General features: G+C 39.6%; 1 protein-coding gene across 1 annotated transcript in view; it reads left to right on the top strand.

The window, feature by feature from the left end:
- The window catches only part of AMBP (alpha-1-microglobulin/bikunin precursor), a 42,575-nt gene extending 25,640 nt beyond the window's left edge, over positions 1-16,935 (top strand). The window contains exons 7-10 of the mRNA XM_053695362.1: positions 5,426-5,504; positions 12,372-12,539; positions 15,315-15,485; positions 16,650-16,935. Coding sequence (XP_053551337.1) covers positions 5,426-5,504; positions 12,372-12,539; positions 15,315-15,485; positions 16,650-16,681 — 450 coding nt within the window. The 3' untranslated portion in view covers positions 16,682-16,935. The remainder of the gene's footprint in view (positions 1-5,425; positions 5,505-12,371; positions 12,540-15,314; positions 15,486-16,649) is intronic.
- Positions 16,936-17,829: the final 894 nt, after the last annotated feature.

Genomic DNA, 17,829 nt, shown 5'->3' on the forward strand with positions numbered 1-17,829 from the left:
TTTTGTAAGGGGGGTTTGGGTTAGATTAGGGGTATGTGGGTGGTGGGTTTTAATGTTGGGGGGGGTTGTATTTTTATTTTACAGGCAAAAGAGCTGAACTTTTTGGGGCATGCCCCCACAAATGGCCCTTTTAAGGGCTGGTAAGGTAAAAGAGCTTTGAAATTTATGTAATTTAGAATAGGGTAGGGATTTTTTTTATTTTGGGGGGGTTTGTTATTTTATTAGGGGGCTTAGATTAGGTGTAAGTAGCTTAAAATTGTTGTAATATTTTTAACATGTTTGTAACTTAATTTTGTATTTTTTGTAACTTAGCTTTTTTTATTTTTTGTACTTTAGTTAGTTTATGTAATTGTATTTCATTGTAGTTATTTGTAGGTAGTTTATTTAGTTAATTTAATGATAGTGTAGTATTAGGTTTAATTGTAACTTAGGTTAGGATTTATTTTAATTTAATTTTGTATTTCTTTTAGCTAGGTAGTTATTAAATAGTTAATAACTATTTAATAACTATTCTAACTAGCTAAAATAAATACAAAGTTACCTGTAAAATAAATATAAATCCTAAGATAGCTATAATATAATTATTAATTACATTGTAGCTATCTTAGGGTTTATTTTACAGGTAAGTATTTATTTTTAAATAGGAATCATTTATTAAAGTATAGTGTAGTGTTAGGTGTAATTGTAACTTAGGTTAGGATTTATTTCACAGGTACATTTCTCTTTATTTTAGCTAGGTAAGCTATTAAATAGTTAATAACTATTTAATAGTTATTGTACATGGTTAAAATAAATTGAAAGGTACCTGTAAAATAAAAATAAATCCTAAGATAGCTAGAATATAATTATTATTTATATTGTAGCTATATTAGGGTTTATTTTAAAGGTAAGTATTTAGTTTTAAATAGGATTCATTTAGTTAATAAGAGTTAATTTATTTAGATTTATTTAATTAATATTTAAGTTAGGGGGCGTTAGGGTTAGGGTTAGGTTTAGGGGTTAATCATTTTATTACAGTGGCGGCGGCGTAGTGGGGGGCAGGATAGGGGTTAATAAATTTATTATAGGTGGCGACGGTGTAGGGGGGGCAGATTAGGGGTTAATAAATGTATTATAGGTGGCGACGGTGTAGGGGGGGCAGGATAGGGGTTAATACATTTAATATAGGTTGCGGCGGGTTCAGGGAGCGGCGGGTTAGGGGTTAATACATTTAATATAGTTGCGGTGGGCTCCGGGAGCGGCGGTTTAGGGGTTAATATGTATAGAGTAGCTTGCGGTGGGCTCCGGGAGCGGCGGTTTAGGGGGTAATAACTTTATTTAGTTGCGGCGGTGTAGGGGGGGTCAGATTAGTGGTGTTTAGACTCGGGGTACATGTTAGGGTGTTAGGTGTAGACAGCTCCCATAGAAATCAATGGGATGTCTGTCAGCAGCGAACTTGTACTTTCGCTATGGTAAGACTCCCATTGATTCCTATGGGATCCGCCGCCTCCAGGCTGGCGCTTTGAAAACCAGGTACGCTGGGCCGTAAAAGTGCCGAGCGTACCTGCTAGTTTTTTGATAGCTAGCAAAAGTAGTGAGAATGTGCCGCACTTGTGTGCGGAACATCTGGAGTGACGTAAGAATCGATCTGTGTCGGACTGAGTCCGGCGGATCGAAGCTGACGTCACAAAATTCTACTTTTGCCGGTCTCGAGCCTTTGATAACTAAGGCGTATCAGCCTCGCCACAAATACGCTGCGGAATACGCAGCGTATTTGAGGTTGACGGCTTGATAACTACCCCCCCTAATCTGCTGCCCCCAACATCGCCGACACATACATTATATTTATTAACCCCTAATCTCCCTCCCCCAACATCGCCGCAACCTACCTACATTTATTAACCCCTAATCTGTCGCCCCCAACGTCGCTGCCACTATATAAAATGTATTAACCCCTAAATCTAAGTCTAACCCTAACCCTAACAGCCCCTAACTTAAATATAATTTAAATAAATCTAAAAAAAAATACCATCATTACCTAAATTATTCCTTCTTAAAACTAAATACTTACCTATAAAATAAACCCTAAGCTAGCTACAATATAACTAATAGTTACATTGTATATATCTTTGGGTTTATTTTTATTTTACAGGCAAGTTTGTATTTATTTTAACTAGGTAGGAGAGGTACTAAATAGTTATTAACTATTTAATAACTAACTAGCTAAAAAAAATACAAATTTACCTGTAAAATAAAACCTAACCTATGTTACAATAACACCTAACACTACACTACAATAAATAAATTCCCTACATTAAATACAATTAAATAAATTAAATTAAATTAGCTAAATCCCCAAAAAAACAAAACACTAAATTACAATTACAGAAAATAAAAAACAAATTACAGATCTTTAAACTAATTACACCTAATATAAGAGCCCTATCAAAATAAAAAAATCCCACCCAAAATAAAAAAAAACCTAGCCTAAACTAAACTGCCAATAGCCCTTAAAAGGGCCTTTTGCGGGGCATTGTCCCAAAGAAATCAGCTCTTTTACCAGTAAAAAAATACACACAACCCCACGAACAGTAAAACCCACCACCCACACAACCAACCCCCCAAATAAAAGCCTAACTAAAAAACCTAAGCTAACCATTGCCCTGAGAAGGGCATTTGGATGGGCATTGCCCTTAAAAGGGGATTTAGCTCTATTGCTGCCCATAAACCCACCCAATACACCCTTAAAAAAATCCTAACACTAACCCCCGAAGACTGACTTACCGGGAGAAGTCTTCATCCAAGTGGCAAGATGTCCTCAACGAAGCCGGCAGAAGTGGTCCTCCAGACGGGCAGAAGTGATCCTCCAGATGGGCAGAAGTCTTAATCCAGACGGCATCTTCTATCTTCATCCTTCCAACGTGGAGCGGCTCCATCTTCAAGACATCCGGCGCGGAGCATCCTCTTCAAACGCCGGCTTCTTCGGAATTAATATCTCTTTAAGTGACGTCATCCAAGATGGCGTCCCTTAGATTCCGATTGGCTGATAGAATTCTATCAGCCAATCGGAATTAAGGTAGAAAAAATCCTATTGGCTGATGCAATCAGCCAATAGGATTGAGCTGGCATTCTATTGGTTGTTCCAATCAGCCAATAGAATGCGAGCTCAATCCTATTGGCTGATTGGATCAGCCAATAGGATTTTTTCTACCTTAATTCCGATTGGCTGATAGAATTCTATCAGCCAATCGGAATCTAAGGAACGCCATCTAGGATGACGTCACTTAAAGAGATATTCATTCCGAAGAAGCCGTCGTTTGAATAGGATGCTCCGCATCGGATGTCTTGAAGATGGAGCCGCTCCGCATCAGAAGGATGAAGATAGAAGATGCCGTCTGGATGAAGACTTCCACCCGTCTGGAGGACCACTTCTGCCCGTCTGGAGGACCACTTCTTCCGGCTTCGTTGAGGACCTCTTGCCGCTTGGATGAAGACTTCTCCCGGTAAGTGAATCTTCGGGGGTTAGTGTTAAGATTTTTTAAGGGTGTATAGGGTGGGTTTATTTTTTAGGTTAGGGTTTTGGGCAGCAATAGAGCTAAATGCCCTTTAAAGGGAAATGCCAATCCAAATGCTCTTTTCAGGGCAATGGGGAGCTTAGGTTTTTTTAGTTAGGCTTTTATTTGGGGGGTTGGTTGTGTGGGTGGTGGGTTTTACTGTTGGGGGGTGTTTGTATTTTTTTTTTTACAGGTAAAAAAGCTGATTTCTTTGGGGCAATGCCCCGCAAATGACCCTTTTAAGGGCTATTGGTAGCTTAGTTTAGGCTAGTTTTTTATTTTTTATTTTGGGTGGGCTTTTTTATTTTGATAGGGCTCTTACATTAGGTTTTAAAGATCTGTAATTTGTTTTTTATTTTCTGTATTTTTTTTGTGATTTAGCTAATTTAATTTAATTTTTTTAATTGTATTTAATGTAGAGAATTGATTTAATTTTAGTGTAGTGTTAGGTGTTATTGTAACATAGGTTAGGTTTTATTTTACAGGTAAATTTGTGTTTATTTTAGCTAGGTAGTTATTAAATAGTTAATAACTATTTAGTAACTATTCTACCTAGTTAAAATAAATACAAACTTGCCTGTAAAATAAAAATAAACCCTAAGCTAGCTACAATGTAACTATTAGTTATATTGTAGCTACCTTAGGATTTATTTTATAAGTAAGTATTTAATTTAAATAGGAATAATTTAGTTAATGATAGTAATTTTATTTAGATTTATTTAAATTATATTTAAGTTAGGGGGTGTTAGGGTTAGAGTTAGATTTAAAGGGTAATACATTTAGAATAGTGGCGGCGATGTTGGGGACGGCAGATTAGGGGTTAATAAATGTAGGTAGGTGGCGGCGATGTTGGGGGAAGCAGATTAGGGTTAATAAATATAATGTAGGTTGCGGCGATGTGCGGAGTCGAAGATTAGGGGTTAATAAGTATAATGTAGGTGGCGGTGATGTTAGGGGTTAATAATATTTAACTAGTGGGAGTGCGGCGGTTTAGGGGTTAATATGTTTATTCTAGTGGCGGCAATGTTCGGAGCGGAAGATTAGGAGTTAAACATTTTATTATAGTGTTTGCGATGTGGGAGGGCCTCGGTTTAGGGGTTAATAGGTAGTTTATGGGTGTTAGTGTACTTTTTAGCATTTTAGTTATGAGTTTTATGCTATGGCGTTGTAGTGTAAAACTCATAACTACTGACTTTAAAATGCGGTACAAATCTTGACGGGATAGGCTGTACCGCTCACTTTTTGGCCTCCCAGGACAAACTTGTAATACCGGCGCTATGGAAGTCCCATAGAAAAAAGAGTTTACAACCTTTACGTAAGTCGGTTTGCGGTAAGGCCAAACAAGTGTGCGGTACACCTATAGCTGCAAGACTTGTAATACCAGCGGGCATAAAAAAGCAGCGTTAGGAACTGTTAACGCTGCTTTTTTACCTTAACGCACAACTCGTAATCTAGCTGATAGTTTATTTCATGCAAAGTGTAATAATAAAATACTATAGCTCATGAGAATTGCATTATTGTTTCTTTAGGTTTTTTTAAGGCAGGGATGGGGAACCTTGGCACTCCTGATGTTTCAGAACTACATTACCCATGATGTCCAGTTGAGCATCATGGGAAATGTAGTTCTGAAACATCTGGAGGGCCAAGGTTCCCCATCCCTGCTTTAAGGGATTTTTAAAGTATTTTAAACAAATACTATTAAGGTGCTTGCATGTCTTAGTTCATGGGAACTGCATTATGACTGCATGGCATGTTTATTGAGGCATAATTAATTAGATGTACATACACACAATAGATATTTATCTATTGAAAAAATTCCACCATAACTGTGTTTTATTCCAAGAGAGAATGACAAAATGTCTGAGGTATTAATATTGTTTTTCTTTTTTCAGAGATCACAGAGAGCTGTTCTGCCTGAGGAGGAGGAAGGATCTGGAGCAGATAATTCTCCTTTAACCAAGAACAAGGGAGGTGTGTATATTACATGGGTTGGCTAATACAATTCACTAATATACAGAATACTGTTGTATATAACATTTTAGTGGGCCTGTTTCGCTAACATTCTCAGCACAGAATCAAATCATGAAGCCAACCCTTGTATGAGCAGACAGCAATCGGTTCTCTAATATAAGGGGGCCAAACTTGAAAGTCCAAGTTGCCTCCCATAGAAAGTAATGAAGCTTTGTGAAAACAGAATTTATGCTTACCTGATAAATTACTTTCTCCAACGGTGTGTCCGGTCCACGGCGTCATCCATAACTTGTGGGAATATTCTCTTCCCCAACAGGAAATGGCAAAGAGCACAGCAAAAGCTGTCCATATAGTCCCTCCTAGGCTCCGCCCACCCCAGTCATTCGACCGACGGACAGGAGAAAAAAACAGGAGAAACTATAGGGTGCCGTGGTGACTGTAGTTAAAGAAAGCAATTCATCAAACCTGATTAAAAAACCAGGGCGGGCCGTGGACCGGACACACCGTTGGAGAAAGTAATTTATCAGGTAAGCATAAATTCTGTTTTCTCCCACATTGGTGTGTCCGGTCCACGGCGTCATCCATAACTTGTGGGAACCAATACCAAAGCTTTAGGACACGGATGAAGGGAGGGAGCCAATCAGGTTGCCTAAACGGAAGGCACTGTCGCTGCCTTACATATCTGATCAACAGAAGCCTCGTTCTTGAAGGCCCATGTGGAAGCCACAGCCCTAGTAGAGTGAGCTGTGATACGTTCAGGAGGCTGCCGTCTGGCAGTCTCGTAAGCCAATCGGACCGGATGATGCTTTTCAGCCAAAAGGAAAGAGAGGTAGCAGTAGCTTTTTGACCTCTCCTCTTGCCAGAATAAACGACAAACAGAGAAGACGTTTGTCTGAAATCCTTTGTTGCTTCTAAATAGAACTTTAAAGCACGAACTACGTCTAAATTGTGTAACAAACGTTCCTTCTTTGAAACTGGATTCGGACACAAAGAAGGTACAACTATTTCCTGGTTAATATTCTTGTTGGAAACAACCTTTGGAAGGAAACCAGGTTTAGTACGCAAAACTACCTTATCTGAATGGAACACCAGATAGGGCGGATTACACTGCAAAGCAGATAACTCAGAAACTCTTCTAGCAGAAGAAATAGCAACCAAAAACAGAACTTTCCAAGATAACATCTTGATATCTATGGAATGTAGAGGTTCAAACGGAACTCCTTGAAGAACTGAAAGAACTAAATTCAGACTCCAGGGAGGAGTCAAAGGTCTGTAAACAGGCTTGATCCTGACCAAAGCCTTAACAAAAGCTTGAACATCAGGCACAGCTGCCAGTCGTTTGTGTAGTAAGACAGATAAAGCAGAAATCTGTCCCTTTAGAGAACTCGCTGATAATCCCTTATCCAAACCGTCTTGGAGAAAGGAAAGGATCCTAAGAATTTTGATCTTACTCCATGAGAATCCCTTGGATTCACACCAACAGATATATCTTTTCCATATTTTATGGTAAATCTTCCTAGTTACAGGTTTTCTGGCTTGTATCAGAGTATCTATTACAGATTCCGAAAACCCACGCTTAGATAAAATCAAGCGTTCAATTTCCAAGCCGTTAGCTGAAGGGAAACTAGATTTGGATGTTCGAATGGACCTTGTACTAGAAGATCCTGTCTCAAAGGTAGCTTCCATGGTGGAGCCGATGACATATTCACCAGGTCTGCATACCAAGTCCTGCGTGGCCACGCAGGAGCTATCAAGATCACAGAGGCCCTCTCCTGCTTGATCCTGGCTACCAGCCTGGGAATGAGAGGAAACGGTGGAAACACATAAGCTAGGTTGAAGGTCCAAGGCGCTACTAATGCATCCACTAGAGTCGCCTTGGGATCCCTGGATCTGGACCCGTAGCAAGGAACCTTGAAGTTCTGACAAGACGCCATCAGATCCATGTCTGGAATGCCCCATAATTGAGCAACTGGGCAAAGATCTCCGGGTGGAGTTCCCACTCCCCCGGATGGAATGTCTGACGACTCAGATAATCCGCCTCCCAGTTTTCCACTCCTGGGATGTGGATCGCAGATAGGTGGCAGGAGTGATCCTCCGCCCATTTTATGATTTTGGTCACTTCTCTCATCGCCAGGGAACTCCTTGTTCCCCCCTGATGGTTGATGTAAGCAACAGTCGTCATGTTGTCTGATTGGAATCTTATGAATCTGGCCTTTGCTAGCTGAGGCCAAGCACTGAGAGTATTGAATATCGCTCTCAGTTCCAGAATGTTTATCGGGAGAAGAGACTCTTCCCGAGACCATAACCCCTGAGCTTTCAGGGAGTCCCAGACCGCGCCCCAGCCCACTAGGCTGGCGTCGGTCGTGACGATGACCCACTCTGGTCTGCGGAAACTCATTCCCTGGGACAGGTAGTCCTGGGTTAGCCACCAACGGAGTGAGTCTCTGGTTTTCTGATCTACTTGAATCACTGGAGACAAGTCTGTATAGTCCCCATTCCACTGTTTCAGCATGCACAGTTGTAATGGTCTTAGATGAATTCGCGCAAAGGGTACTATGTCCATTGCTGCAACCATCAACCCTACTACTTCCATGCACTGAGCTATGGAAGGACGTGGAACAGAATGAAGAACTTGACAAGCGTTTAGAAGTTTTGACTTTCTGACATCTGTCAGGAAAATCTTCATTTCTAAAGAATCTATTATTGTCCCCAAGAAAGGAACTCTTGTCGACGGAGACAGGGAACTTTTGTCTATGTTCACTTTCCATCCGTGAGATCTGAGAAAGGCCAGAACGATGTCTGTGTGAGCCTTTGCCTTTGAAAGAGACGATGCTTGTATCAGAATGTCGTCCAAGTAAGGTGCCACTGCAATGCCCCTTGGTCTTAGAACTGCTAGAAGGGACCCGAGTACCTTTGTGAAAATCCTTGGAGCAGTGGTTAGCCTGAATGGGAGAGCCACAAACCGGTAATGTTTGTCCAGAAAGGCGAACCTTAGGAACTGATGATGATCTTTGTGGATAGGAATATGTAGATACGCATCCTTTAGATCCACGGTAGTCATAAATTGACCCTCCTGGATTGTAGGTAAAATCGTTCGAATGGTTTCCATTTTGAACGATGGCACTCTGAGAAATTTGTTTAGGATCTTTAAATCCAGAATTGGTCTGAAAGTTCCCTCTTTTTTGGGAACTACAAACAGATTTGAGTAAAACCCCATTCCTTGTTCCACAGTTGGAACTGGGTGTATCACTCCCATTTTTAACAGGTCTTCTACACAATGTAAGAATGCCTGTCTCTTTATTTGGTTTGAAGATAAGTGAGACATGTGGAACCTTCCCCTTGGGGGTAGTTCCTTGAATTCCAGAAGATAACCCTGAGAAACTATTTCTAGTGCCCAGGGATCCTGAACATCTCTTGCCCAAGCCTGAGCGAAGAGAGAGAGTCTGCCCCCTACTAGATCCGGTCCCGGATCGGGGGCTACTCCTTCATGCTGTTTTGTTAGCAGCAGCAGGCTTCTTGGCCTGCTTACCCTTGTTCCAGCCTTGCATCGGTTTCCAAGCTGGTTTGGTTTGCGAAGCATTACCCTCTTGTCTAGAGGCTGCAGAGTTGGAGGCCAGTCCGTTCCTGAAATTGCGAAAGGAACGAAAATGAGACTTATTCTTGGCTTTGAAAGGCCTATCTTGTGGGAGGGCGTGGCCCTTACCCCCAGTGATGTCTGAGATAATCTCTTTCAATTCTGGCCCAAAAAGATTTTTACCCTTGAAGGGGATATTAAGCAATTTTGTCTTGGAAGATACACCCGCTGACCAAGACTTTAGCCAGAGCGCTCTGCGCGCCACAATTGCAAACCCAGAATTTTTCGCCGCTAATCTAGCTAACTGCAAAGCGGCATCTAAAATAAAGGAGTTAGCTAACTTAAGTGCGTGAACTCTATCCATAACCTCCTCATACGGAGTCTCTCTATTGAGCGACTTTTCTAGTTCCTCGAACCAGAACCACGCTGCTGTAGTGACAGGAATAATGCACGAAATAGGTTGCAGGAGGTAACCTTGCTGTACAAAAATCTTTTTAAGCAAACCCTCCAATTTTTTATCCATAGGATCTTTGAAAGCACAATTATCCTCGATAGGAATAGTAGTGCGTTTGGCTAGTGTAGAAACTGCCCCCTCGACCTTAGGGACTGTCTGCCATAAGTCCTTTCTGGGGTCGACCATAGGAAATAATTTCTTAAATATAGGAGGGGGAACAAAAGGTATGCCGGGCTTCTCCCACTCCTTATTCACTATGTCCGCCACCCGCTTGGGTATAGGAAAAGCGCCGGGGTGCACCGGAACCTCTAGGAACTTGTCCATCTTGCACAATTTTTCTGGAATGACCAGGTTGTCACAATCATCCAGAGTAGATAACACCTCCTTAAGCAGTGCGCGGAGATGCTCTAATTTAAATTTAAATGTCACAACATCAGGTTCTGCCTGTTGAGAAATTCTACCTGAATCAGAAATTTCCCCATCTGACAAAACCTCCCTCATGGCCACTTCAGATTGGTGTGAGGGTATGACAGAGCAATTATCATCAGCGCCCTCCTGCTCTACAGTGTTTAAAACAGAGCAATCACGCTTTCTCTGATATGCAGGCATTTTGGATAAAATATTTGCTATGGAGTTATCCATTACTGCCGTCAATTGTTGCATAGTAATAAGCATTGGCGCGCTAGAAGTACTAGGGGCCTCCTGCGTGGCCAAAACTGGCGTAGACACAGAAGGAGATGATGTAGAACTATGTCTACTCCCTTCATCTGATGAATCATCTTGGGCAACTTTACTATCTGTGACAGTACTGTCCTTACTTTGTTTGGACGCTATGGCACAATAATCACACAATTTTGAAGGGGGAGACACATTGGCTTTCATACATATAGAACATAGCTTATCTGAAGGCACAGACATGTTAAACAGGCTTAAACTTGTCAATAAAGTACAAAAACCGTTTTAAAACAAAACCGTTACTGTCTCTTTAAATTTTAAACAGGGCACACTTTATTACTGAATATGGAATAAACTATGAAGGAATTGTTCAAAATTTACCAAATTTTCACCACAGTGTCATAAAGCATTCAAAGCATTGCACCCCAAATTTCAGACCTTTAACCCTTAAAATGAGTTAACCGGAGCCGGTTACAGATTTAACCCCTCTACAGTCCCAGCTACAGCCTATGCTGCGACTTTACCAAACCCAGGGGGGAATACGATACCAAATGAAGCCTTCTAGGAACCTTTCCAACTACTTTCAGACCCACACACATGCAGCTGCATGTCCTGCTCTCAAAAGTAACTGTGCAATAATGGCGCAAAAATGAGGCTCAGCCTACCACAGTGAAGGCCCTTCCTGACTGGAAAGGTGTCTAAACCAGTGCCTGACGTAAAAAAAAAACGTTCCCCAAAGTTTATAAGTGTGAATTTCAACATCAAGCTGTATAAAATGCCCAAATAAAGCAATCGATCTTGCCCATAAAAGTGTCTACCAGTTTTATAGCCCATATTAAGCCCTTTATTCTGTTTGAGACTAAGAAAATGGCTTACCGGTCCCCATGAGGGGAGATGACAGCCTTCCAGCATTACACAGTATTGTTAGAAATATGGCTAGTCATACCTTAAGCAGAAAAGTCTGCTAACTGTTTCCCCCAACTGAAGTTACTTCATCTCAACAGTCCTATGTGGAAACAGCAAACGATTTTAGTTACTGCTGCTAAAATCATATTCCTCTCACAAACAGAACTCTTCATCTTTTTCTGTTTCAGAGTAAATAGTACATACCAGCACTATTTCAAAATAACAAACTCTTGATAGTAGAATAAAAAACTACAACTAAACAGCACATACTCTTCACCATCTCCGTGGAGATGTTGCCTGTGCAACGGCAAAGAGAATGACTGGGGTGGGCGGAGCCTAGGAGGGACTATATGGACAGCTTTTGCTGTGCTCTTTGCCATTTCCTGTTGGGGAAGAGAATATTCCCACAAGTTATGGATGACGCCATGGACCGGACACACCAATGTTGGAGAAATAGAGATTCTCACAGAAGAGAACAACTGTAACAGGGAACACCCATCAATGAAAACACATTTTAGCTACAAATACAACTTAAACTGTGGTGTTCTCAGCATATTTTAACTTGCATTTGCTTCTAGTTTTGTATACATGTGCTTTTTTATCTTTGTGAAAATTGCATTGCATATTTTGAAATAGTCGCCAGCTTATAGTTGACAAGAGAAAAAAGAGAGACCTGCAGGCTTAAAATGATTACAGAATATAAGAATTGAGAGAAAACTTCAGTCACGTTCAAAAATACTTCTATTAATCCCCCTTGCCAAGGCAATGAGACTTATTTTATCTGATTTTTTTTTAAATATGACATAATCATATTTCAGACTTTGGCATAAATTGCAATATGGTGCAAAGTGACAAAAATAATACATTTTATCTTCTGATTTGCAAAAATTCTTCTGTTTAAAACTGAAATATATTCATGTGTAATTAAGTTCTATATTGATGCCCATTTAAATTTATGTTTGAATTTAATGTTATGTATAGACTTTTCCAACCACATTTTGTAACAAAAATGTACTTGTTTATATGAATATATGAAAATGCAGTATTTATAACTGGTCAGGAGATTTCTGCTTAAAGACGACATATGAATTCTATAATTTTGAATATCACATACAATAACCACCATCGTGATTCAAGGCACCCATATCAGAGCTTTGGTTCCAGTGCCAAGATCATGAACTATAACAACCAATAAAATCCGCCCTTTCAGAATATGTAAAATGATCACATATGTATATATTTTTCTTACTCTTTCTAGATTCATGTCGTCTGGAAGCATTAGCTGGTCCTTGCTTGGGGATGTACACACGGTATTTTTACAATACTTCCTCCATGGCTTGTGAAACCTTCCAGTATGGCGGGTGTCTAGGAAATGGGAACAACTTCCATGCAGAGAAAGAATGTCTTCAAACTTGCAGAACTGAAGGTAAGAGGGAACCATGAAAATTAAACAAGAAATTAGAATAATTGTGTATAATTGAAAACTGGTGGATTTTTGAGTCAGTAAAAGTTGTTTTAAATATATGTAAGTGTTGTTCTGAGATCACCATCGTAAACATGAATTTTAGCAACAGCAAAGGAAACCATAAACATTTCCCCAGATGTTTCAAGAAGTCTAGCCTTGAACTCTTCTTGGTTTGCAAATGACAGTGTTCGTGATTTTAATACTTTACTTCTGCAATGCAGTGTCTAATTGCTGATATATGCTATGTCCTTTTAAACTTAATCTATTACATGTCTAGCATATGCTTATATTGACTGAAGACTCTCTGAACAACATTGATTTACTGCACCTAAATATATGGGTATTTTATACATAGAGGCTGATTTATTATATGGCAGGCAGACATGATTTGCTGTAGCATATGCTGTCGGCATTTAACATTGCACAAGCATTTCTAGTGAAATGCTTGTGCAATGCCGCCCCCTGCACATTCATGACCAATCCGCCACTAGCAGGGATGATTGAAGTCTGCCACCAAAGAGGTGGCGGATAAGGAGCAGCGGTCTTACGACTGCTGTTTCTTAACCTAAGTTTATGGCGAGCCAGAAAATACGGGGGTAGATTGCAGCATCCGCTGCTTGGTAAATCTACCCCTTAGTGTGAATTTTACATTTAGTATTTGTAACAGGAGTCAATTACTGAGTAACTTGTGATTTAACAAACCCACAGTTAATTAACTTTGAGGCATCTTGCTATATTGTGGCATTTGAGAAAAGTTATCAAAAGATTTTCAGATAATGTTTTTCATACATGAGTTAACACAAAACTTATTGTAGCTTCTTTAAGAAAATACAAATATATGCATAAAAAAATGCTTCCAAGCGAAGTTCAAAATCCACTGCGGCATATACCTCTTAACATTTGTCACTAGGTGTCCGATTTACCATTTTGCGGGCTATAGCGGATCATGTCCGCCAAACATCGATAAAGGCCGACAGCATACGCTGTCGGCATTTATCATTGCACAAGCATTCCTTGTGAAATGCTTGTGCAATGCCGCTCCATGCAGATTTGCGGAAAATCGTCCGCTACTAGGGGGTATCAATCAATTTGATCGTATCTGATTGGGACAATTGCTGTCCACTGCCTTATTGGTGGCAGACAAGTTAAGAAACAGCTGTCTTAAGACCGCTGCTTCTTAACTTCCGCTTCAGGCGGACCTGAAGTGTAGTGGGTCAGAAGCAGTATCCGCTGCTTCATAATCGCCCCCTTGGTATTAGTGACTCTGGAGGTTTTGTGGGCAATGTGTGGATAGTGGGAGGGATTTTGGGCATGTCTTGGTTATCAGTGGGTGTGTCTGAGCGGTTTGTAGGCAAATCTGGTGGTCTGTGTGTGTGTCTAAGGGAAATTCTGCAAATAGGGACATATGGATATTTTAGAGCAGTGTTTCTCAACTTCAGTCCTCAGGACCCTTAACAGGCCCGATATTCATTATATCTTAAATAGAGCACAGGTGAAATAATCAGCTGATCAGTAACCATGGTTACTAATCTGCTCTCACCCTTCATCTGATAATTTCACCTTTGCTCTAGTTAAAGGAACAGTCTACACCCGAATTTTTATTGTTTAAAAATATAGATAATCACTTTATTACCCATTCCCTAGTTTTGCATAACCAACACAGTTATATAAATATACTTTTTACCTCTGTAATTACCTTATATCTAAGCCTCTGCAAACTGCCCCCTTATTTCAGTTCTTTTGACAGACTTGCAGTTTAGCCAATCAGTGCTGGCTCACCTGAACTCCACGTGCATGAGCACAGTGTTATCTATATGACACACATGAACTAACACCTTCTAGTGGTGAAAAACTGTCAAAATGCCCTGAGAGAAGATGCGGCCTTCAAGGGCTTAGAAATTAGCATATGAACCTCCTAGGTTTAGATTTCAACTAAGAATACCAACAAAACAAAGCAAAATTAGTGATAAATGTAAATTGGTAAATTGTTTAAAATTACATTCTCTGGCCCATATTTATCAAGCTCCGTACAGAGCTTGAAGGGCCGTGTTTCTGGCGAGTCTTCAGCTCTTGTGAGATGCTGGTGCAATGCTGAATACGGAGAGCGTATTGCTCTCCGTATTCAGCAAGGTCTGGCGGACCTGATCCGCACTGTCGGATCAGGTCCGCCAGACCTTGTTAAATAGAGACCTCTATCTGAATCATGAAAGTTTATTTTGGACTAGACTGTCCCTTTAAGATATAATGAATATCTGGCCTGTTAAGGGTCCTGAGGACTGGAGTTGAGAAACACTGCTTTAAAGGGACAACAAGACAAAGCTACAACATATTAATTGCCCCTCTCAAATAGGGACAGTTGGGGGGTTTGCTTATACAAATTTATTGTAAAAAAAAAATTCCAATTAACTTTCATTATCAAATTGTGCAATATTTGTATATGCTAACTTTAGCATTTGCAGGAGTTCATAGTATATACGTCTGATTTGCTGATGGCTTTCACATGATACAAGGGGAATGAAGATGGAAGGAAACTGAAATTTGTCTGAAAAATCTACTGCTCAGTTAAAATGAAAAAGTATTATGTCTTTTTAGTGTGCAATTCTACTAGATTTAATGATTATTTAACAATTTAGATCATGGATATATATAATTAGATATCAGTTTTTTTTTTAATACTAATGAACAATCATCCTTGATACCCTTCTCAAGGTCATTATATCTGTTTTATTTTTATAGCTGCCTGCCGTCTTCCTGTTGTTAGTGGTCCATGTAGAATGGTGCAGACCCTCTGGACTTTTGACTCAGCACAAGGAAAGTGTGTTACCTTCCAGTATGGAGGCTGCCAGGGTAATGGAAATAAGTTCTACACAGAAAAGGAATGTAAGGAGTACTGTGGTGTACCCACTGGTAAGTAATATGTAAGGTGAACTGCCAAGAAATAGGCATGTTTTCTGATACTTGGGGTCAATTTATCTAGCTGTGAATAAAAGGGCCTTTTGCGGGGCATGCCCCAAAGAATTCTGCTCTTTTGCCTGTAAAAAAAAAAACATACAATAGTGTAATAGTGTACTTTAGAGCACAGTAGTTAAGAGCTTTATGAACCGGCGTTAGCCCAGAAAGCTCTTAACTCCTGGCTTTTTGCTGCGGCTGGAGTCTTGTCGTTTCTAACGCTCACTTGAGCCAAGACTCTAAATACCGGCCTTAGAAAGATCCCATTGAAAAGATAGGATACGCAAATGGCGTAGGGGGATCTGCGGTATGGAAAAGTTGCGGCTGCAAAGTGAGCGTTAGACCCTTTCCTGACTGACTCTAAATACCAGCGGGCGGCCAAAACCAGCGTTAGGAGCCCCTAAACGCTGGTTTTGACGGCTAACGCAGAACTCTAAATCTAGGCGTATGATTGCAGAACTTACTTTAATAAGATGTGGCTAAAACACTGTTCTGAGTCTGCATCTCTTCCTGCTCTGTAAGGAAGTGACAGTGGCACATTCCACTGCACTTGGAGGGGTAGTACAGAACTCTCTTTTTAACTTTAACAAAGCTGGCAGCTTCACAGAACAGCAACAAAATAAATTAAAGTTGTTTTTTTCCGTTTTTGTTTTGTTTTATATCATTTAACATCCAGCCCCAACCCTAAGTTCCACTTACTAATGCCTCTCACTGGATTGGGTCAGCCCAAATAGGACTGCCTCAAATAAGCAGTTATGGGCCATGCAATCATCTTAACCACTTTCATCCAGTAGGTGGCGCAGCATGTTGTGTAATGGTGGGCAGACCTGCTTGTGCCTCTCCATTGCACAGCATGTAGCTATGAAAAAAAATTGCAATTTTTTTTTTAAAGCCAATAAAAAAATATATATATTTTTTGCCAATATGAGAGGTGAAGCCCTGCCTCACCTGCCTCTAGTGACTGCACATCACTGGCTGCAATTGCTCTTTAAAATTTAATTGTTGCAATATAATTCATCAAAAAGTTGCAAGTTGTAAAGTTCTTCATAAGGTGATAAATGTATCAATGTGATGAAATATTAAAGTTTGCATTGTAAGTAATTTTAACTTTTTTTTTTAAAGCAAATGAAGACTTGTTGGATTTAGCTATTTGAGGATCATCAACTTGGAGATACTTATGTTTCTGTACACATCATACACCTGTAACTGACGTATATAAACCAGACAGACAACAGTTATTATACACTGCTTTTTACAGCATCTATTCAATAAACTTGGGTGTTGTTTTTGCACCATACTTATTTGCCATAAAGTATAATGCATGCTTTTATGCATTATTATGTAACAATAATCAAACTTATTTTCTGCCAGACAGATCATATTATAATACAATTTTATTTTAAAAACAGGTTTGTGTTTTGATTAATGGTCAATGTAACCATCTCTATTCTCTAAACTTATAATTCTGAAAATGTATTAATTGTAATTTATGTCTAGGCCAGCATACAAACCAATTAGAATTTTCATATGAAAATATTCTATGCAGCCACCAATCAGCAAGCGCTATTCAGGGTCCTGAACCAAAAATGGGCTGGCTCATAAGTCTACATTCCTGCTTTTTCAAATAAAGATACCAAGGGAACAAAGAAAATGTGATAATAGGAGTTATTTAGAAAGTTGCTTGAAATTGCCTGCTTTATCTGAATCATGAAAGAACAAATTTGGGTTCAGTGACCTTTTAGCAGTTGAGGCGTCAATCAAAGTTGGCTCTGATAACAAGTTTTTGTTTTTGGCCTTTATGGTCAGCGCATTTTTTGGGTGTTCACAATCCAAAATGGATTCAGCCTCCAAAACCTTTAAATCCATACAGGTGTAATATATACAAGGGTTCTAAGCAAACTTAACTCTGTAATAGTTGTGATGATGTAAAGGTCTCTGGGCTTACAATATTCTGTAAGAAATCTCATCAACAATATGAAGCTCCAGTAAAATTCTCTAAAGGCAGTTTTTACCTTGAGAACAGTGTCTTGCAAAGGGGTATTCTCTGTATTTAAGTATTTGAAGAAGATACAATTTCTTGTGAGCCCTATTGTAACATATGTAATTTCAAAATCATATGAAACAAATAAATGATATAGTGAAATAAAAAGAAGTAAAAAAAATGGTATTGTTAAATCTAATTAAAAATCGTAGCAAAATTGTTCTGCGAAAATAATCTTTTATAAAAAAAAATTTGTATTGAAATTACACAAAAACAATTTAAGGCACACAGTAAAAATCGTAATAAAACTGCACTGTAGAC

This window comes from Bombina bombina, chromosome 12 (assembly GCF_027579735.1).
Source record: "Bombina bombina isolate aBomBom1 chromosome 12, aBomBom1.pri, whole genome shotgun sequence".
Lineage (NCBI taxonomy): Eukaryota > Metazoa > Chordata > Amphibia > Anura > Bombinatoridae > Bombina > Bombina bombina.